The sequence below is a fragment of the Vigna umbellata genome, chromosome 1, assembly GCF_029865625.1.
Source record: "Vigna umbellata cultivar VRB3 chromosome 1, Vumbellata_1.0, whole genome shotgun sequence".
Taxonomy (NCBI): domain Eukaryota; kingdom Viridiplantae; phylum Streptophyta; class Magnoliopsida; order Fabales; family Fabaceae; genus Vigna; species Vigna umbellata.
In genome coordinates this window covers 11,176,552-11,199,185 of record NC_142165.1, presented here as the reverse complement: position 1 = coordinate 11,199,185, position 22,634 = coordinate 11,176,552, and the positions used below count along the sequence as shown (strand labels likewise).

Here is a 22,634-nt window from a genome sequence, read left to right as displayed (position 1 = left end):
TTCTCTCAACATTTATTCTTATATACTAATAAATTAAAAATTAATTATTATAAAATAAAATAAAACTTATTCAAATTAGCGGTATGGTTGTGGACATGAAAAACATGATCAATCTAATCTAAACTGAAAATTATTAGAGATATACTGTAATTTTTAAAAATAATTATTGTATTCACGCTTCAACTTACATCATATTTATAAACAAACTCTATAATTTATAACTAAAATTTTGTCATAACATCTTTTGTTTCTATAAATAAATATACTAATAATAAAATAATTTTAAAAACAATAATAATTAGTTACTAAAATATAGTATTACATTTAGATATAAAAATGATTTAAATTTTTTTTTTTAATTTAACATTTAAACTATACCATCTTGTTATAAGATTAAAGAATTAAAAAAAAAATAGTTGTCTGTTATTAATATAAATTGTCTCTTAGTAATATAAATTGTGACGCAAATTTCACTACTATCCATTAAATTCTTCTAAATCTATTGGAAACTGTTATATTTTTAATTAAGTCATTGACGTCTTGTGTTTTTTTATTAACTTATAATAAATATAAATTAAAAGGGGCGATAGGTTGCCTCAACCCTGTGCAAAAAACCATTAAAAAAATTGAAAAGAAAAACAAAATAACTCCTAAAAATAATTTAATTACAAGACATGTATAGAGGCCAAAATGGCTTAGTGACCTGTATTATATTCTCCCATATTTACACTATAAAGATACACCGAAAATATAAACCAAAACAATCACAACCACAACCATAAAAAATATGTGTTAGTATGCTTTTTTATACATCCTTAAAAGTTCTTTTTAGTCAAACACAATAAAACATCAAAATCATCATTCTATCTAACTCAAATTTAGTCAATACAGTAAAATTAAATAATTAAGTGAACATAAACACCAATATAAGTAAGAGAAAGTAATTTTTGAATACATATTTGTAATTCATACACGTATTTTCATTTGTACTAATATAAAATTTATTTTACTACAGTATTCAGTTCATGACCCTTGAATAACATTCATAGTTACTTATTATATATTAATTTATTCTTTATAATTGTTTACTGTGCTTAACCATCATAAATTATCTCACTTGAACGTTAAAAATATATAAACTATTGCATCACTCTTAAGTAAGATGACAAATAAATTTGTATCTTTAAATATATGCAACTCTTCGGTAAGATGAAAAATAAATTTGTATATTTAAATATATGCATCGTGACGGGTAGTTGGTATATATATATATATATATATATATATATATATATATGTGTGTGTGTGTGGTATTTGGCAAAAAATAAAAATAATAATTTAATTTATATTTTATTTAATTAAATTAAATTTATATTTTATTTAATTAAATATATTTTATTTTAAATTAAATTTGAATTTTATATGTTTTTTTAGTATTATTTAAATTTTATTTTGAAATTGTATAAAAATTTATTTTTTAATACTATATATATTTCTAGGTTTTTTTGAAATTAATACCCACGCATATAACAAACTATGAGAGTTTATTTTGCAAATAAAGACAGGACCTACGTCCAAATGTCAAAATCACCTCATGTTTCTTCCTTTAATTAAGTTTGTATATATAACTTTGAATACCTATAATTTAGAGAAATTTCTTCATTCTAATTATCCTTCTAAAACTTTATTTAATTACCTTCACTTACCCTCATTTTATACCCAAGATCCCTACTTCAAAATAACATGCCTTTCTAAGTTTCCGCTTTCTAGTAAACGAATTTATATTTTAATATTTAATTTAATTTTAATATATAGTTATATTTGAATTTTAAATTAAAATTTATTTAATTTATAAGTATTTGATCTTGTTGTAATGCATAGATCAGTTTTTTTTATAGTGGATACTTTATATCTAAATAAAATAGATGTTAATGTTACTGTTACCATCTTAATCTGAATTAATAACAATTAAAGTTCAAATCTTTAAATGTCATTTTAATGATTATAACGTGCTTCTAAGCATTAATATTTTTAAATGTTTTACCAAAAAGGCTTTCAGGCTAATTTTTTTTTGTAGTCCTATCATCTAAAACCTTTTCCTTTAAAACCTCTGTCCGAGAATAATTTATAGCTACAAGAATCAATAGCTTAATGAGCTTAAAAATGTAAGGCCTGAAAAATACAACAGTTATTAGGCTTTATGTGAGTTATTAGGCTTTATGTGAGGGAGTCAGCCCGTATAACTAAAGACACTCTGACCTAAGAAGGGGTCTTTCTTTTCCAACTCTGATTTCATTAGCCACTTCTCCTTTCTCTCTCTAACCTCTGAGTTTTTTTCTTCTTGCTCTAACTTCTCTTTACTTTTTCACCACATTTCACCGTTGAAATTTCAAATAGACGGTGTTCTCTCGTTTACAGAGTTGAGAGTTTGCCATTCATCCGATTAAATTTTGTTTTGGACGGGTAAGTCATCTTTTTCTGTTTCATCATTTCCTTTGAACCTAGGGCATGCAATTTTCTAGTTGCATGTAGTCAATGGTTTTCCTCTCTAGATTCTCTACCTATTCTAGCTCTAAGAGATGTCTCTATCACTAATTTGACGGTTTGTAGGTTGTGTTGAACTTGCTTCTGTGCAAGGGTTACTGTTTTGGGGTTTTTTCTAAAGAGTGTTGAAGGTAAGGGGAGCTGATTATTTTTCTTTGAATTTATTTCTTGAATCTGCTTTGTAAATGAATGCATGTTGAATTTTGGACTGTCGTGCAGTTTTGTACTGTACTTTGATTTTAAGTACATAGGATGGTTTGAATTGAATGATGTAATTGATGAAACTTTGATTGATTGCTTTATAGTGAGTTTAATGAACTTAATTACTGCATTGGATCATGTTAGAAGTGATTTGGAGTGTGAAATATGTTGTAACTTTAGCTAGGTAGAAAACTTGGTGATTTTGTAGTGTTTTAGGTCATTTTGGAGGAAGGGACGTAGTGAATTTGAGAGTTAGGGGTTATGGGTATAATTGGGCTATTGGGGCAGTATTAGCAAGTGGATTGTGACTTGTTTGAGTCACCAAATTGGTCAGAATAGGTACAAAGTGTTAGAAGTGGGTTTGGGGTCCTCTAGTTATTGAGTTTGATGTTTTGGAGTAGAAATTGAGTTGGTTTATTACATCTAATTCCTATGCAAATGACCAATGTAATACTTTACTTTTATCTATAAACATGTTTCATACCAATATTAGTGTTGCAAATTTTAAATTGATCAATTGGATATGTCTAAGATGCACCAAACCAAAAAAATCAAGTTGCTGTCAAAACTGATAAGAATAATCGATTATCTCACTTGATAATCGATTATTCTAGCCAGAGGGTCATATTTTCTTCAATGCTCTCGTCAATAATCGATTATCAGATGTGATAATCGATTATTGTCGTACTGGACGCCACTGCACCAGTTTTGGGTGGTTATCGGGGTTCCGGGTACCATTTTTGGACGCTATTTAGGTCATGTTGGGGTTTTTGGACCTTTCCGAAACTGTTGATGATGGTTTCAAAGTTGTTTTCCTTGTCCAAATATGAGTTTATGGGGTTTGGTTTTGTTTAGTGGTTCTTCTTGGACTGTTATTGTCTGTTAATGTACATGGAATGGTTTCATGTGATTTTTGATGACTTATTAAGTTGTTTGTGGTCTTTTGAAGTATAATTAGTATTATATATATCTATGTTTGTATGCCATGTAAAAGTAAAATATTATATGTAATGGATTTTATAATTACCAAGACTTGAAGTATGGTTTCAAAGTGAAAGTATGTGATTTTCAAAGTATGGTATTGGACGTAATTCCATGATCTTCAAGGAGAAGATTCATGGTGGTGCCCTTAGTGTTTAGAATGATTTACATGGAAGCTCAGTCTTGGGGGTTTTCCTGACGCTCCAATGGTCTTTCATTCTCAAGTAGAGAGGATTGAACCATGTGGTGAGGAGTAGCAGGAGGTCTTAGTCTTGGGGGCTCCCAGTATGCCTCAAGGCCTGGAACAGGCTAACCTCGTGAGTGTGGTAGGGTGGGGAACCCAAGTTTCATAAGCCACCACGAGTGCATAACCCACCATAGCTCGGTAATCATTCTAAGTCCGGACGAGTCAAGTCTAGTATATGACATGCTAGGTTGTATGATTTAACTTGCTTGAATTGAAGTAGTTTTTGATGTGTTGTTTACTCTAATATTGTATGATTGCTTGTAAAACTAGTTCACCCTTGCTTGTTTTTTTTCATTTGTGTATGCTTGTGTGGTGTTTCTTTTTGCAATGATCATCCAATTGGATGTGAGCAGATGAAGAAGAGGTGTCCGTGAAGCAAGCGCTGGAAGATGGTGATGGGGCAGCTTAAGAATTATAGGATCATAATTAGTAGAGCTACTTTGATAATACTCCAAAATGGTCATCTATGTTTAAGAGACCAATTATAACTATACTTTTGGATGACTGTAATCAATAGTCTGATATATGTCTCTAACTGCTTTCCAATATCATAACCTGATGACGTCTTTATTATATATGCATGTTGTATATTTTGGGATGTAACAAAAAAAAAGTATAAAATAGTCATAAGAAAGGGTAAGCTTATATAATTTAATTCATACATCAACATATACATTAACATTTCAATTCACACACAACAAGTGTAAGATCCTTGAAAATATTTGTATGTTAAAATGTAAGATCCATGAAAAAAAAAAATATTTATAATAGTAAATTTTAACATTTTATTAGTAATAATAATTTTAATGGATAGAAAAATGTAAATTTTTGGATATAAAGTTATAGTAATTTTGGAGGGAGAGCTTCAAATTTTTGATAACTTATTTAGGATTTTTTTAGAAATGTGAATAGTGAATAGTGAATAGTAAATAGTAAATAGTGAATAGTGAATAGTGAATAGTTAAAAAAAAAATATTAAAATAAATTATGGAAGAGAACACTCCACGTAGAATTAATCATTCAGAGATAAGAATGGTGAATAAAAAATAATTTTTGAATAGTAAAAATGAATAGTAAAAGTGAATAGTAAAAATGAATAGTAAAAATGAATAGTAAAATTTTTGGCTATAAATAGCCAAGGGGGGGAGGCTGAAGATTTACACCAAAATTCTAGAGAAATTGTGAGAGAAGAGAGTTAGAGGAAATTCTAGTTAAAGAGGGGAAATTCTGGAAGTTTCCGGAGAACGGTTTGAGAAGAGGAAACTAAGTCTGGAATAGAGGTAAGGGAAGCTAACTTTGAGTATTTCTTTTTGTATTATCTTGAGTCTTGAATATGCTATATTTTTCTTTTGTCTGATTTTAAATCTTAAATATGGAGTATTTTGTTTCGAATTTTAAATGAGAATATGTTTTTTTTGTGTGTTAATATCCAAGTGTGATAATTGTAAAATGTGATATTGATTATGTTATGTCAATTGTATGTTATTAGTGGTTTATATTTTTATTTTGGAAGGATTAGAAATTGTCTAACCGGCTCTGCCAGATTCAATTTCTTGTTTCTCCAAACATTTTATTGTTTTCCTTATTTATTTTTATTGTATTTTGGAAGGATTAGAAATTGTCTAACCGGCTCTGCCAGATTCAATTTCTTGATTCCCCAAACTTTTTTTTATTTCCTTCCGTATTTATTTTATTACATTTTTGGAAGGATTAGAAGTTGTCTAACCGGCTCTGCCAGATTCAACTTCTTGTTTCCCCAAACTATTTATTTCTTTACTTATTTATTTTATTGCATTTTTGGAAGGATTAGAAGTTGTCTAACCGGCTCTGCCAGATTCAACTTCTTATTTCCCCAGACATGTATTGTTCTTGTTATTTAATTATATTGTATTGATGGATGGATTAGAAGTTGTCTAACCGGCTCTGCCAGATTCAGCTTCTTGTTTCCCCATGAATTTTTATATTAAGATTATTTTTATGATTGTCAAATATTGTATTCTTCTATGACCATTTATAGTAATGTTTTATTATTGTTAATTGTTTATAATTATCTTGTATGAATTCTATTATGGATGTTTATTGTGATGATTTTATTGAATGAGTTTGTTGGCTGAAATTAATCTTGTTGGAAGGTTTGGAATAAGGGTTCTATAATAGCTTGTATATGGGTATTAAATATATATACAGTGTTTGAGGTTGTTGTGAGAGGAAGTAAAATTAGGCATTTTAAGATTTAGAGCATAAGAAAACAAGGTAGATAAATTAAATAAATAAATTGTTAATTATTGAAGGCCTCCCTTTGTTGGTAGGATAGAGGAACCTTAAAAACCTGAGTTGGCACATCCCTGATCATAGAGCAGCCCTGGCCTGGTCCAGTCAGTTGTGACTAGTCATATGTGCTGGCGTCGAAGGTGAGTTTGATGCGTTCAGACATCTGGGTCCTCTCCGGTGACCAATTGGGGTAAAGAAAAATCTCTACTAGGATGAAAATAAAATAAAACAAGTTGATTGTAGATGCATAATATTATCATGGTAAAAATTTCATATATATTTTATTTATCATTACATTGAGCCCAGACTTTAATATGTAGTTCCTAAGATATGTTGATGTATTTTGGTTGATCCATGATCTTTGTTTGGTGAAAATATGTTGAGTTATACTCGTTATGGGCAAAATGAGTTTATAATATGAAGCATGATATCTGTCAATGTGTTTAATTTATCGATACCAAAACGGGTTATTATGAATTCATGATTAAAGAATGAACATGATTGAGTTAGGTGGATAAGAGGGTATGAATTGTTGGTTTTTATGAAATGTTGGAGTGGATATGAGAAATCATTACTTATGAAATGATGTTTACTACCGGGAGTAGTATGTTCGAGTTATACCATGAGAGTTTGGTATGAGCAAAGTAACACCTGAGATTTATGGAAGCAGGCAGAGAGGGGTCTGACCATAAGGCTTCAGAAAGTAAGACATAGTATGTAAGTGAGGCTTAAGGAAGCAGGCAGAGAGCGGTCTGACCATAAGGCTTCATGAGTAAGCATGGTACACTTGTAAGATTTATGGAAATGAGAAAGATGATTTTGATAATGATGAATTAATGACATCGGAATAATGATATTTTATCAATTGCAGAAATACCTGATTTTAATATTTTTGTTACAAGTTTAATGATTTTATGATATGGTTGGCTTACCCTTATTTGTTTGTACTATGATCATATAACTCATGTTATATGTGATTAGATAATGTTGCAGATGCGGTTGAAAAAGCTTAGAGATGAGAGAGATGCGGGGAAAAACTTTTAGGGATTTTTGTAAAAAGAATAAATTTGTATTGGGAAGATTATGTTGTGTAAAATTTATAAGTTGAAATTTCAATGGTGAAGACTATATTGTTTAAAGTTTGTAAGTTTGGTATTGTACTTTGGAGTAATTGAAATAAAGTTTGATTGTTTATATGAGATATCAAATTAATTTAGTCTCTACTATCAGTAATACCCTTTAAAATATTCGGGTGTTACAACAAGCAGCTTATCCTAGACAAATATATATAAATCTATATATATACTAGACAGACCGTCCGGACTGTATGAATCTGTGTAGCTACAGGCGTCCTTGCACCCGAGTGGTGTAGTAACTGATACACTCAATAGCTGCCACTCGAGGTTAGTCCGTTCTTACGTCGCCCATGTTAACTTATGGACTAAGGACCTCCTGCCATTCCCACGCATGAACTACTCTCCTCTACGTGAAGATGAGTATCACGAAATATCAGGATGGACCATGCCAGCATTAGCATAACCACAGTCATACTTTACCAAATTCCATAATCAACATATATGAGACGTTCCTCCTTGGAACGCTCGTCCAAAATCCAATATCATATAATCGTTCCATATAGTGTTCACACTTTAAGTTCTCATAATTCATCATCATTTCCATCTTTAGATTCAAGAGCATAAAATGACGAACGTTCAGTCCACTGAAGAATTAGGACGAACGTTCAAAGAAAGGTACTGGATAAACGGGGAAGTATACAACGAACGTTACTATCTGTTCGGCCAGTTAAATGAATTGACTCGTTTGGATGTACCCTGGTACTTAAAGAAAATTTCCTTATGAAGACCTTAGACTAGATCCAATGTAAGATGAAGGGTCAAGAATATTTAGGACTATTTTTGTAGTATTTCGCATACGGAAGACGGATGCCAGTAGTTGAACTAACGTAAGGAAAAGTGAATATTTTAAGACTTGAACGAACGCTATTTTATCCAAGTGGTTATTCAATAATACGAGCGCTTGGTATAAGACCGAGCACCACTTATGATGAACGCTAGGTAGATGACCGAGCACCAATGATGACGAACGCTTGGTATAAGACCGAGCGCCATTTAGGACGAACGTTGGGTTTAAGACCGAGCGTTACTTATTTTAAGAGGTAATTTAATGTTATTGAATTTAAGGTATACGACACCTCTATGCTGAGCCGAACGCTCAAACACAGTGATTCCAATGCGGACGCTCGTTCTCAAACCGAATTCTTCCCGAATGAAAGAATTCCATTCTAAGTCATTTTCAGGGAAACCGAACGGTATAAGACCGTACGATGACGAGCGTAACTTATCATAAGGAGAATTATCATATTCAGATTTTTCAACTATCTTAACTCAACATTTCTCATACGATTCATACTTTATAAATTCATATCCATCATTAATTCACATACTTTATAGAGTTCATCATATTAACAAATCAAACTATACAATAGTCACCCATCTTTCAATCCATACGTATCAAAATCAACATACAGTTCAACCAACAGAGATCATATTCATCCAGTACTACAGTGTTCGTTCAGGCATATTCAAACAGACGATATACATATATCCATATCATGCTTTTATACAACATACAAGTATAAATTAAATTAATAAGCTCCCCTTACCCGGATCAGTGAGTACAACGTCCTAAGAGTCCGATTTTGACTTGTCCAACTATGGCTTTTCTACACTCAACGGTTTTTCTTATGTTCTTCACTAAATCAAACCAAAAGAAACGTAGGAGAATTTAGCTCATAACCTTGCATGCAACTGAATCTGGGTTCGCAGGAATTCCAGAAACGAGCGTCTAAGTTGAGAAACTTACCGGTTACAGAATCGGAAGTGATTCGGTCCAAAATGAAGCTCATAGCGTAGGGAGCGTTCCTACGGTTCTGAATGTTGAACGGAGAAGAAATGGATGAGTAACAGTAGAGAGAAGTTGAAGACTTTCTAGAGAGAAGGTAGAGAAAATGAAGAGTTGAGTTCTGAGGAAGAAGGAGAGTGAGTACAGGTGAGTGGGAGAGTTTTTCGAAAATCCAGTTTTGTTCAATCCATGTCCGTTTGGACGAACGTCTCCTCTGCCGACACCTGTACACCCACTTCTGACTTTGGAAACTTCTAACGTGACAATTGGCACTCGTGCATGCAGTGCTTAGTGGATTTTTAATGGCTCTGAACCAGTGACGTGGTTGCATTAATTTGATGTGACAGAGATTTTCAGTGTTAATTATCTAGGGCCTCACATAAGCGATTTAGAAAATAATGTTAACAAAATTGTTAAATTTTTTTATTGTTATATTTATTTAAATTAAATCGATGCATCTAACTTACCAAAAACTATAATCACGATGCAACTATTTTCATTTGATAACCTAAACATTTATTGCAAAAACACAAGAAAACAAAGACGAGAAGATCCCAGCAAAACTTACAAAGAAACATGGAAGAATCTCGATCATGAAAGACTATTGTAGGTAAGATCGAGGACATATACGCTGGCAGCAACATCCTAATAAAGATGATAATAAATAACTAATTAAGAAAATGTGAAATTATTAAATCACTGGTCAGCATACCTTTAATTAAACATCATATTAAATGTTATTTTGCGTGTTAGGAGATGTGAACAAACACAACAATCAAAACCAGATATTCTATTATTACTATATGAAAACGCGTATATTATGTATTCAAAATTTTTAGAAACTTTGAAAATTTATTTCAATTATTAAATGTCGTAATTAAAAAATTTACAATCTGTTCATTTTATTTAAGATATGCTGGAAAATAAAGGTGTAATAAAATTAGTGGTTGATGTATGAGATATTGAGAAATAGTGGTTAAAGACAAGTTTGTATATCCATATTCTTTATTATTTTAGACTTTTAGAATATAAAATATATATATTAGAAACAAACATTTTAAATCAAATACATAGGAAAAGTGAAGTGGTTAACTTAGATGAGTATTGGTGAAGTGGGAAATTCAGTAGCGATTCAAATAAAGTATACAGGAGATTGCAAATGAACTAAATCGTCATAACTTATCGGTATATAACCTAACAATTTTCCTAAAACACTATTTAATGAGAGAATGATTGATAAAAAAAAACAAGTAACTAACCAAATGCATAATAAATTATACCAACTAAATGACTTGAAAAATAAATTCAAAATAGCTTAATCTTATAAGATTACGTGCATTACTCAAGTCTAAGTAGAAAAATATCATATGACATATAAAAAAACAATTATCGTTAAAATTAAACAAATAAATAAATATCGATTTTAGAAGAGAAAAAGAACCATGTTTATTGAGTAGTGCCAATAAATCATTGTTAAATTGACGTCTAACCGTGAAAAGGTGGTGCTCAACACCAAAGAATAGTGAGTCAATATTCAAACGGTGTCCAATATTAAAAAATATTACTTAGAAATAGAATTATATAGATTTGTTCTTCGTAGTTTTTTGGAACCCAACACCCAATTATGGTGAGGGGCTCCCAACAATGAAAATATCATCTTCAAAACCAAAGCTTACATGGAATGACCTCAAACTCATGCATTTGAAAACCAACTCGCAAAACATACCTTTTATAACATAAAGTCATGTGATCAAGACCCAAAAATATCAACAACAATAATAAATAAGGTCAGTTTACTTACCTTACCTAATTAAAATTGTCCAAAATAGTTTTAGACAATCAAAACACCTTTAACTCCATAAAATGTTTTGTTAAAAAAAAAATCAATCTTATGATTATTGATCGAACTCATAAATTATTAAAAAGACAAATGCAAGAAAAAGGTTCACATAAAAAAACAAAAATAGACAAAAATAAAATAAACTTAACTTATCTAAATTGAGAAATTGATCGATTTAAATTAACTTAACTTATCTAAATTAAAGTTGATTGATTTAAATTAAAGATACCGTTATTGATTCTTAAATAAGACAAATAAATGAATAAGAAAATAAAAAAAAACTCGTAGAAAAATAATTTCTGAAAGAGGTTATGTATTTTAAAATAATAAATTTATTTTAAAAACTTCTTATTTATGTAAATTTTTTAATATTAAAATAATTAATCTTATTATTTTTAAATTATCTTTAATTTTAAAATATTATTTTCTAGATTTTATATTTATAATAAATAAATATTTTTCTACGATTCTTTTAATGATATTTTAATGTTACACTATAAAATTTTCCCGTGCAAAATATCAATATATACAAAATAAAGAAATTAAGAGTATCATCTCTTTTGATTATTTTTTATTAAATAAAAAATTCATTTTATGTGTATTATATCAATTTCTTTCATGTTGTACCTAACTGTCAAAACATTTCTTGCATGTTGTAACTAGTTTGGCTGGTATCTTTCCATGTTTTCCGAACATTTCTACGAAGTGTAACAAAAAATTCCATTTACTTTTTTTTTTCTCAATTACCTGCCTTATTTTCAATGTTGATTTTTTTATAAAATATAACATTAAAGAAATACGAGTCAAATATAAAAAAAATTTCAATCCCAAATGGTAAAAAGTGATGAATTTCCCTTTTATGTATATGATCAACGATCAACTTGTTAATGGTTACTTAATCTAAAACTTAGAGTTGATCCTTAAATATTTTTTATAGTTTTTTTAAAAAAATCTATTTTTTTTTCATCTTAAACTTCTTTTTTTCTAACTTTTCCTGTATATATGTAGATATATAAACTTTAGTTGTAAACAACTTATTTTAATCTATTATTTTAGTTTTGCTTATAAATAAAGTATTTTAAATAAAATATTGATATATAATAAAACATACTTCATACCAATATTATAAAGAAATTAATTAATATTCTATTATTATATATATATATATATATATATATATAATTATTTTTAGGTACTATTATTTTAAGATACACTATGTGATGTTATATATATTTTTTTTATGTTTGACCAGAGTGTTACAAAAATGTTTAATATTTTAATTATTAAATAATATTCACTCTTTTATAAATATTTATACTTTACCCATAAAGATTTTGACTAGTATGCGAGAGTTTTTTGCTGGTGAATTTGTCCAATATAATACACATGTTAAAGAATATGGTTCAATAAGGTTCTTTAAGCTTTTCATTATGAATCAGTTTAAACATACGTCTAATTTGATCATATCCACATTTTATAGTTAAATTTCACCAGTTTGGTATCTTGGTTATTACTTGTCATGTAAGTATTATTCCAATAGGAACACAGGTCATGACCTAGGCTAATATTATAAATACAACTGATATTATCAAAGGACTATTCACTTTCTCATAAACACTTATACTAATTTTACACATAAATCCTAACTATATCTTACTAACAAGCGTAAGATAATCTTTTGTAGGTAGATCTTCTTCCTTTCAACAACTGACCATCAAACCTTAAGGCTAACGATATTGAACAATACGGTTGGAACTTTGCCTTTGTTCGTTAGTTCTCACCGACCTTAGAAAACAAGTCGGTCAAGATGCCCAACCTAGCTTCTACCTTGGCCACCTTTTACTTCCTTTGACAAGTGAATTCAAAAAAGAAGACAAAAAAAATGTGAGGACAAGTGCATAAAGGACTCAAAACAATGAGGATTGCTTGAAGTGAAACAACGTTATAGAAAAAAGTTAAAATCATTATCAACTCGCCCAAACTTGTCCAAAGCAACACTTGTCAAAGTCGGCCACATTAAAAAAGAAGTCCGCCTAAAGTTAGTCGTGTCAAAACATAGCTCTCTTAAAGTCGACCATATCAAAAGAGAAGCTCGCATAAAATTGGCCGCGTCAAAACGAAGTTTGCCTAAAATCAATAGCATTTAAGCACTGTTTAAGGCTAGCAACACTAAGCAAAGACTGTCTAAAGTCGACAACACCTAACAAAACCTACTTAATTAGTCGGTAAAAACCCTACTAAGAGATAACATGCAATCACATACACCAAATTAAACTCTCGTAAAGGGACTTATGTTCCTATTTGACTTAATAGGCATATTAAGGAGCATGACCCAATAAGACTCTTCAAACCTCTTCATTATGAAACAACCTAAACCTATATGTAATTGGGTTATATTCACTAAATATCGACAAATTGGTATGTTGATTATTATTTACCATTATATTATTATTTATTAGACTATTATTATACTTTTCAAGTTAGTATTATTTCAATTGGAACATATGTTCATTGTCTATGCTAATTTTATAAATACAATTAGTATTGGAAACACTTATACTCATTTTACACATCAAAATTCTAATTTTCGTAATGACATTAACGTTAAATAGTTTTTGGTAAGTGAATCTCTTTTCTTTTAATAATAAGAGATTCAATTAACAACCATCAAGAACAATCATGCCACCGTTAGAACATCACTACTACCTATAACCAAATCGCGTTCAAATTCCAGTGAAACCAAATATAAAATTTAATTTTTTTAATAACTAAAGTTTACAAGTTAGTAATTAACAAGTGGAGTAAAAAAACAATTTTCTTTGTATATTTCTAATGCAATAAACACTTCTACCCATTATTTTATCTATTTATACAATTTTAACCTATATATTTGAGAAATAAAAATGGCAGTTGGAGAATATTAGAAGATGACGATCCTTGTAACAAAAATAGTGAATTGATCCGTTGACGAAAGTCACGATGTGCAGCACCACAGCCATAAATTATCAAACCAATCTGGATCCTCCCAACCACTTTAGGTGGTGTCAATAATGGTGGTTGCACAGACTTGGCATTATCACACAGAATACGCCACTCACCAATACACCACTTACCATTTCATTTTTCACCACTTTCTTTTTTCTACAACCATCGACTTCTTCTTTCAGACATTCTTAGAGGAATTTATTCATCTGCATTGTAAATATTTCCAGCTTAACTAAATATTTATGGTAATTAAATAAAGAAGAAAATTTACGTTTTAATGTATAAAATTAAGAGTATTTCGTTTTCTTTTTATCGTTTCGTTATGTGTTCTTAGAGAAACCATTATTGTTTCCCTCCCTTCGGTGCGTGACATCCGCTAATGACTAAGTACCGAAAATTGTCCATAAAGGGAACATCGAAAGTCAACAAAGAAACAGAAGAAAAAACGAAAGATAGTGTGAAAATAGAGAGCAAAAGAAAATAAACTTTAATTAAAATAGTAATCTTTTTACACCACCAGTTAATTATATACATAAAAAATTATACAAGTAAGTGGCAAAACAACGGTACCTTTATTACGAGTTGTTGGTAAATTTATTGTTTATATAATAAAAAAAATGTTATTATTTTATTCTTCAAACAGGAGGAAAAGTAGAATAAGGAATTTCAATTATTAAGGAGGGAATTCTTATTAATAATTCTTAATGTTTCAAAAAACCATATTTAACTTAATAAGAAGTATATCAAGAATTTAAATTTTTTACTAATTTTTTTAATATATCAAAAATAATATATTTTAAAGGTACAGCAAAGGAAAACACCAGAGTTCATCAAAAAAACAAGACCAGTAAAACACTGGCTTTAAATCTCATAGAAAAAAAACAAGGAAAAAATAAAAATAAAAATAAAAATTAAAACATATTTAAAACAAATTAAATTTGTAATACATTAAACTGATTTGAAAAACTAAAACTATATAGTATATTATAAAATCGAAGCTCGCCATGTTTTACTGCTCCTTGTTATTCCCAAAGCCGATACTTTCTTTTCAAGTCTTTTCTCTTTCTCTCTCACAAGATTCTCCCCTCTTCCTTCCTCTCTCTCTAGAACTTCGTCCTTTGCTTTCGTTCTTCTCTGCGCGGTCGTTGCGAACCGACGAATAAGAGCGATAACCCTAACACGGCAGTAGAGGTGTACGGTTGAAGCTCAGATCAGCCATGGCAGCAGCAACCTGCACTTCCATGCGGTTCCTACTCTCAGTTTCCCTAACCCTAACTCTGCTCCGCCTCGGCGCCTCCAATTCCGAAGGCGATGCGCTGTACACGCTCAAACGGAGCCTGTCGGACCCGGACAACGTCCTTCAGAGTTGGGATCCCACGCTCGTGAGTCCGTGTACTTGGTTCCACGTCACCTGCAACCAGGACAACCGAGTCACTCGAGTGTATTCTCTCTCTATCCCTCTCTGTTTTGTTTGTTTCTGCGATGTTAAGATTTTTTAGTTTCGTTTCGGTGCTCGATTCTGCTTAATAGTTGGCATTTGTTGCGTTAATCAACACTTCTGCTGCTTCCTGTTTTATCACGCGGTGTTGATTTTTTATTTTTGTTCTTTAGTTAATTGTTTTATAAAATTGAAGGATCCCCCGTGAGGTTGCAGGATTCACTGTTTGCGGTTGGATTCGTTTGTTTTTATATTCAATGAAACAAACAAAGCCGCGTTTTCGTCAAATTACTTCCTGTTGATAGTTAGATTTCCATATTTACTTACCTGTTTCTTGTGGTGTTTATGTGGTTGGAATTCTTTTTATGTAGTTTAATTAGATGCTTTTCTTTGCTGTTTTACATTTTGGGGGCGGGATTATTGTTGCCCATGTTGCATAAATATTATATATAATGCATGTATAAGTTCGTAGTTGAATAAATAATCCATGTATTGACTGTTAAATTTGGCGTCGACCAATAGCAAATGGAAAAGTTTGTTAACTATTATAATAATTAGCTTAAAAGGTTATATTAGCGATGATTTGTGATTGAATATGGTGTTGACTTATAACATACGTAAAGTGCGCATTTAGATGTGAACAAATTCATAAAACTTAATAAATATGTATTGCAATTCATGCTTCTATGTATCGTATGTAGCTGTATTAAATTAAACTTTATTTACCCTTCTTCTTTCACTTATACGAATTAGTAAAGTATTGATATGTATTGGATAAGATACGAGAATAAAAGGAAAACATTGTTCTTAATAGATGGTTGCTATTATAACTGGTAATATGGGAAATCCAACTAAAATGTGTTGGTTTGACTGAATCTGTTGATATTTTGTCCACATTTATGGTGATAATTATGTTGCTTTCTACAGGGATCTTGGTAACTCTAACCTATCTGGACATTTGGTTCCGGAACTTGGGAAGCTGGAGCATCTGCAGTATCTGTATGTTTTCTAAATTTTGGCTAATATTTTTTACCTAGTGTCACTTAAGTCGTTTAGATGTGATCGTATGATGGATAAATACAATATATGTATTAGATATGATACATATTTGATATTAGATTCGGTGATATAATTATTCTAAAAAGTATTGGCCATGCATGTGAGATACTTGTCAACAACATAAATGTAATGAATTATTGTCATCATAAATCGTGTTCTATTGTCAAATGGGAAAAGGAGAGGACTTTAAGTCTATTTAATGTGCTCTTATGATGCATGGATACAATAAATGTATCAGATATATTTATAAAAGGCATCCTATAATACTAATATTCTATAAATGTATCTAGTATGTCTGACACATATCTAGATATGTATAAAAAAAATAAAAATAATAATAAATATATTATTGCAATTATGCAAATCCAAATTAAGAAAACTTCTAGGACATTACTATGAACAAAATAAAAAAGAAATTATTGTAATCATAAATTATTTCCTTTTATCTTCAAGTAGGAAGGATCATCTATAAAGTGCACGATTTCCATTTTTTGGTTCACTAAGGAACAATATATGACATGTAGCTATAAAAGTCACAAAAAGTATCATACATTGTTCATATATATGATATGTGGCTATATTAGATTTTCATAACTTTTATAAAAGGCTTGTGTGCTTCATAGATATATTTCATATTGTACTCATATTATTACTACAATGATTGATCTATTGGCATTTGTTGTGAACTATAGCACCTCATATTTGTGTGTTTCATGTGCTTTTTCTTAATTGGATGCAGTGAGTTGTACAAAAACAACATTCAAGGAACTATTCCTCCAGAACTTGGAAACCTAAAGAGTCTAGTTAGCTTGGACCTGTACAACAACAACATATCAGGCACCATTCCGTCTTCATTGGGGAAATTGAAGAATCTTGTCTTTTTGTAAGTCTGCAATAGCATATTAAGCATGATTGGACTGATCTGTGGCCTTTGCTTCCGCTATCCTTTCATTTGAATTTCTCACAAGAGTTTGAATGATGCAGGAGAATTGCAAGAACATTTGGATAGCTACTCATGGACTTTGGTGTTTTTCAATTATACATTTTATGAGTTTGGACAATTGTGGGCTTTGTGGTTGATGTTACGATGTTGAGCAGTAGTGCATATATTTGATGTTAAGACATCTGAAATATGACAGTATATATGAAATGAATTGCTTCCAAAATTCACATGCTCATATCCAAACTTAGACCTCACTCATGGGAGAAATATTAACTGAGTGTTTAGTTCAAAGGAAGGGATGGAAGGGAAAATAAAATATTTTACTATCTTATCCTTAGAATAGACAAATAAAGCCATCAAGTAAGCATACTTGAGTTTAATCAGTGTTAAGAAACAAAATCTCCCCCTTTAAAAAGAAGGGTAAGAGACTCTAGTATGACTAATTCTGATTAGATTGAGATGATTTCACTCCCAACATTCAGTGGTGTGATTCAATCTATAAACAATCTAAGCAACTTAAAGGATTCCTATGTAGTATGAAAGTGTTCAATCTATAAATTTTGATGGACCCTGTCTGGGCAACATCAGAATCCTTCATAAGTCAAACTACTTGTAGTGAATGGATGACCTATTGAAAATTGCTTGCTTTCAACCAACATCAGGAAGCTAAGTTCAAATCTAAAATAAGTAGCAATCGTAGTTAGTAGTTCCATTTTTGAAGTGTTGGAAGCTGTTAGTCTTTAAATATGAAATAGTTTAACTTACCGGATTCTTAACTGGTAAAGCCTTTGATTATTATTTTGTGGAATAAAATATTCCGTACTCGCATGTTTCTCATATATGTTTTCTTTCAGACGACTAAATGACAACCGACTTACTGGCCCTATCCCCAAGGATCTTGCTGCTGTTTCAAGCCTTAAAGTAGTGTAAGTAAAAATGTTGTCTTTATAAGATGATCATGATAGGATTATTTGGTATATGATGAAGACGTGGGCTTTTGGAGAGACTAAACATTAGCTTATTTTCAGGGATGTCTCCAACAATGATTTATGCGGTACAATTCCTACCTCTGGGCCATTCGAGCATATTCCATTGAATAAGTAGGTCCCACTAAATCTCTCCTGAATTTTGTAATTTTTTTTAATTTTTATTTTTATGTTGGGGTGAGGGAAGGGGAGCAACAATGAGAAACCTAGTAACCTTTCTGCCATGCACTGCTATATTTATCGCTTGCAATTTTTTCTGCTTTATGAGTATGATGTTAAAGATGTCTTGTTCACATTCTGTTCACGAAGGTCCTTTTAAACTGTTATTCACATTCTATTTATCGAACTGTTAAACTGTGATGGTAATATTCAGTTGTTATTTATTGTTGTTTGTGATAATGATATTCTCCAATCGTTTAATGAGATATTATGCATGCAAAATTTTGATTAACTAAATCCGCTGCCCTGTACCAATGCATTTGGGAATAGTGATTGCGGTGAATCTGATTGCATCTTATCTGTCCTATACAGTTAATTATAATCAGTCTTCCTGCATTTTTCTGGTGCACTGATTCTGAAATCATTCAAAAGTTTGAACTCTAGATTATTAGCTGTAGAACATGTTTTCTGCTATCTGGTTATCATTCCTGTTACCTGTTGAATAAACATTTTTTTTTCAATGCTGTAGCTTTGAGAATAACCCTCGTTTGGAAGGTCCAGAGTTGTTGGGTCTTGTAAGTTACGATACAAACTGCTCGTGAATAAGGTGATGTGGTAGGATCTCTCTCTCTATATATATATATTCTAAAATTCAAGTGTATTACCTCATAGTGTAATGGGCAGTGGTAAATGTAATCTCTGGTATATGTAAATTTACATACTGAAGAGCATTGGCATTTGTAACAATATTATGATCTGACAATGATGTTGAGACTTGAATATCATCTATTTTATGTAATACTAGAAAAATTCGACTTGGTTACTCTGAAATTATTTGAAACTCATTCCTTAGTACTACTGTAAAGCAATACTTTTTTGCCAGTTCCTATTGCAAGCCCCGTTATTGTTTCTTTGGCGCCGTGGCATTCACTACACATGTATAACTTTTGCTGGCTGTCAGTGAATATCTTGGGCAAGGAGAAAATCTTTCTTCAAAGATGGTTTACTCTTTACGATTTGATGGGTTACAAACTGGATCATGGTACATGGAATATTCTCTGGCTTTGCTTTTCTTACAAAGGTGACGCGTACGAGGCAAAGATGGAAATGGTAAACAAGACCAGCAAATAGGGTCTTTATGCAATTAGATGGTTCGAGTTAACGACTCAATTTTAAATATAACTTAGATGGCAAAAATGAAATTGCGCGCAGATAGAAGGGGAGGTGTAATAATGGACAATTTAATTTAGGGAGTGATTTACATGATTTTAAATAAATAGCACTTTCCGACGGTTGCTTACATTGGATTGAATTGGTAATTAATTACGACACATTAAATAATTTGTTTTAGCTAGAAAACATGGTATTGTATCCTTTTCAAACTCACCAATTAGTACAGTTATTGCTTGAATTCGTCGATTCAAGAATTGGGAACGTTTAGCATGCTGTAGTCAATGACGACGATAAAGAAATCACGGCAAGCGCTGGTAATGAATTGGAATGCAACAACTCAATTGTCATAACGTCTTGTTTGGTTACGTTATGCATTTTGTTTGAGTTCTTCCAATTGCTTCATGCACGACTTAAAAAATTGGATAATAAATTAAAATATGCTGGCCTCCTTTTTTATTCTCTGCTTCTCTCATTTTCCATTTTTTGCTAAGTGAACGATCAGGTCTCTCATAAACCGTGTTTGCTATTGCGGCATTCAGAATTGTCGTGTTGTGCTTAAAAAAAGAACAAGCAAATTTATGAAAGCTTTCTATAGAAACTAGTATTGCAGCACAATTCCACGCAAACACTTCTAGAAGGCCGGATTCTAACATTTTTATTATACTATTCTACTCATCTGTCTCCGTTCACACAACTACTAAGTTTCAAGTGTGGTTTAATATATAAATTATTTAGTATGTGCATAATAAGCAATAAAAAGTCAGGATGGCCGAGTGGTCTAAGGCGCCAGACTCAAGTTCTGGTCCTCGAAAGAGGGCGTGGGTTCAAATCCCACTTCTGACATTTTATAGTATTTTTTTATCATAAGTAAAAAATAATTTTAAAATAAAATAAGAGATCTTAAAAGAAAGAATAATTTTTGAAAAAAATGCCTTTAGACACGCATTCATAATTATGACACCACTCTTGTAAAGACTCATAGAAAAACATATACAGTGCATTATCAAAACCCTTTTCCATTCTAAGATTTTTCAGTTCATTTGTTGCAACTTCATCGATTATGATCTTCAAAGCTTTCATACTAATGTGCATTTGGCTTAACTTGTGTCATTCATCATTAAGAGGTTTGAGGCATTACAAGTTTGATGTTAAATACATCATTCATAAACCAGATTGCATTCAGCACATTGTGTTCGGAATCAATGGTCATTTTCCATACCCACTATCAGAGCTCACGTTGCTGATATCCATCATATTTATGTCACCATTAAACTTTTTACAGAGGAGACCATTTTAATTTAAATTTAAAAGAAATTATAACATTATTGAAGTTCTACCAAGTTGATCCGACTTTTTCATAATCTTTTAAAAGTTTTGTACCATTTTGATAAAATGAAAGAAAATTACATCATTTTAACTGTCATAGGCTGGATAAATAACGTGAAATAATATAATGACCTTATTTATACAGAATTTAATAATATCATGTTAGATTAAAAATAATTAATAAAAATTCGAAACTATTTTGAGAAATATATAGTTCTCTTTGAGAATTCTACAAATTAAAAACTTCAAAAAACTATAAAAAATATAATTATGTTTGAATGCAAATTACAATTTAACCATACTATTAATTTCAGTAACGTTTTTTTTACTTATGTAATAAAATTAAAATAAAACAATAATTTTTAATTTTTAAGAAATAGTTTAAAACTAATCAATAGCTCACAATAAGTAAATATATTAAATTTGTGAAAATTTATTCAATAAAAAAAAAATCAGTAAAGCACCCGTACATTGGGACAGTAAAAAATAAAAATGGTGATATTTTAGGTTGAATTGAGATTTGAAGAGATGAATGTTGGAATAAACTCATGTAAAATGTGAAAAAGCTATTCCTGTTTGCCTAATTAAAAATTTTGTTTTTAAATTATATTTTTTTACAAGAATAAGTTATTTACCTTTAATGAGTATTCTTTTTAATTAGATCAATAATTTATTCTTTCAAAGAGAATATAAATAAACATAAACACAACATAAACACACAAGGTTAATTTACCGTCTCTCTGTGTGTGTGAAGACTGAAAATCGATTATGGAAAAGAGAAAATTCATTCTCATATATGATAATTGAACTAGAATCGATTCTTCACTATCATGATTCACACATAATCAATTCTCTTCACATATAACTTATGCATAATCGATTTTGAAAAACTTTAAAAAAAATTTAAATATTTGATAGAAAGAATCGATTCTCTTATATATATATATATATATTATAATATACATGTTATGATATAAGAGAATGGTTCTTTTATATTATAATATATAATATATGATATAATATAATAGTAATAGTAATAGTAATAGTAATAATATAAATAATAAATTATATTTTTGTAATTTTAAGTAACACTTTTAATTTTATTTTAATATAAATTTTATCACATTTATCCTAAGAATAAAATACTAATTATTTAATTTTATTTATTAAAAATTTTTAATTTATCTTACACAAACTTTTATCTTAAATTCAGTCAAATCATATAATTTTTTCTTTAATTTAAACAACTATACCTTCATTTCATTTTCCAAATTCATTCCTTCAAATTCAAACACACGATATTGAATTATTATTGTAAATTTAGAAGTATGCACTACTCCTTTGCTAAATGATTTTTTTCCCGTAAGTATCATTATAAAATAGTTAAGAATGAATATAGATTGTTTTGAAAACTCAGAATTCAAAATTTTCCTAATCATAGTTACGACAAATTATCATTCAACAGCTGTAAAACGAAATCCCTATAAAGTAAACAAAACAATAGCCTAACTTAACTTATGATTCTATTTAATTTCGTTTATAGAAGGTATATTTGGGGA

General features: G+C 30.1%; 1 protein-coding gene and 1 non-coding gene across 2 annotated transcripts; both read left to right on the top strand.

Moving 5' to 3' along the window:
• Positions 1–15,008: 15,008 nt before the first annotated feature.
• On the top strand, positions 15,009–19,407 carry LOC124834195 (Leucine-rich repeat (LRR) family protein). The gene is made up of 6 exons (XM_047308837.2): positions 15,009–15,432; positions 16,357–16,428; positions 17,228–17,371; positions 18,286–18,357; positions 18,460–18,531; positions 19,106–19,407. The coding sequence occupies exons 1-6, from the start codon at positions 15,209–15,211 to the stop codon at positions 19,176–19,178; spliced, it is 657 nt and encodes a 218-aa protein (XP_047164793.1). The 5' UTR covers positions 15,009–15,208; the 3' UTR covers positions 19,179–19,407.
• Positions 19,408–20,508: 1,101 nt separating this feature from the next.
• Positions 20,509–20,592, top strand: TRNAL-CAA (transfer RNA leucine (anticodon CAA)). The gene has a single exon. It is a non-coding gene; the product is annotated as a tRNA-Leu (tRNA).
• Positions 20,593–22,634: the final 2,042 nt, after the last annotated feature.

Coding starts and splice junctions, on each gene's coding strand:
- LOC124834195 (XM_047308837.2), top strand. CDS start 15,209: ATGGCAGCAGCAACCTGCACTTCCATGCGGTTCCTACTCTCAGTTTCC. Junction 17,372..18,285: donor TTGAAGAATCTTGTCTTTTT/GTAAGTCTGCAA, acceptor GTTTTCTTTCAG/ACGACTAAATGACAACCGAC. Junction 18,358..18,459: donor GTTTCAAGCCTTAAAGTAGT/GTAAGTAAAAAT, acceptor GCTTATTTTCAG/GGATGTCTCCAACAATGATT.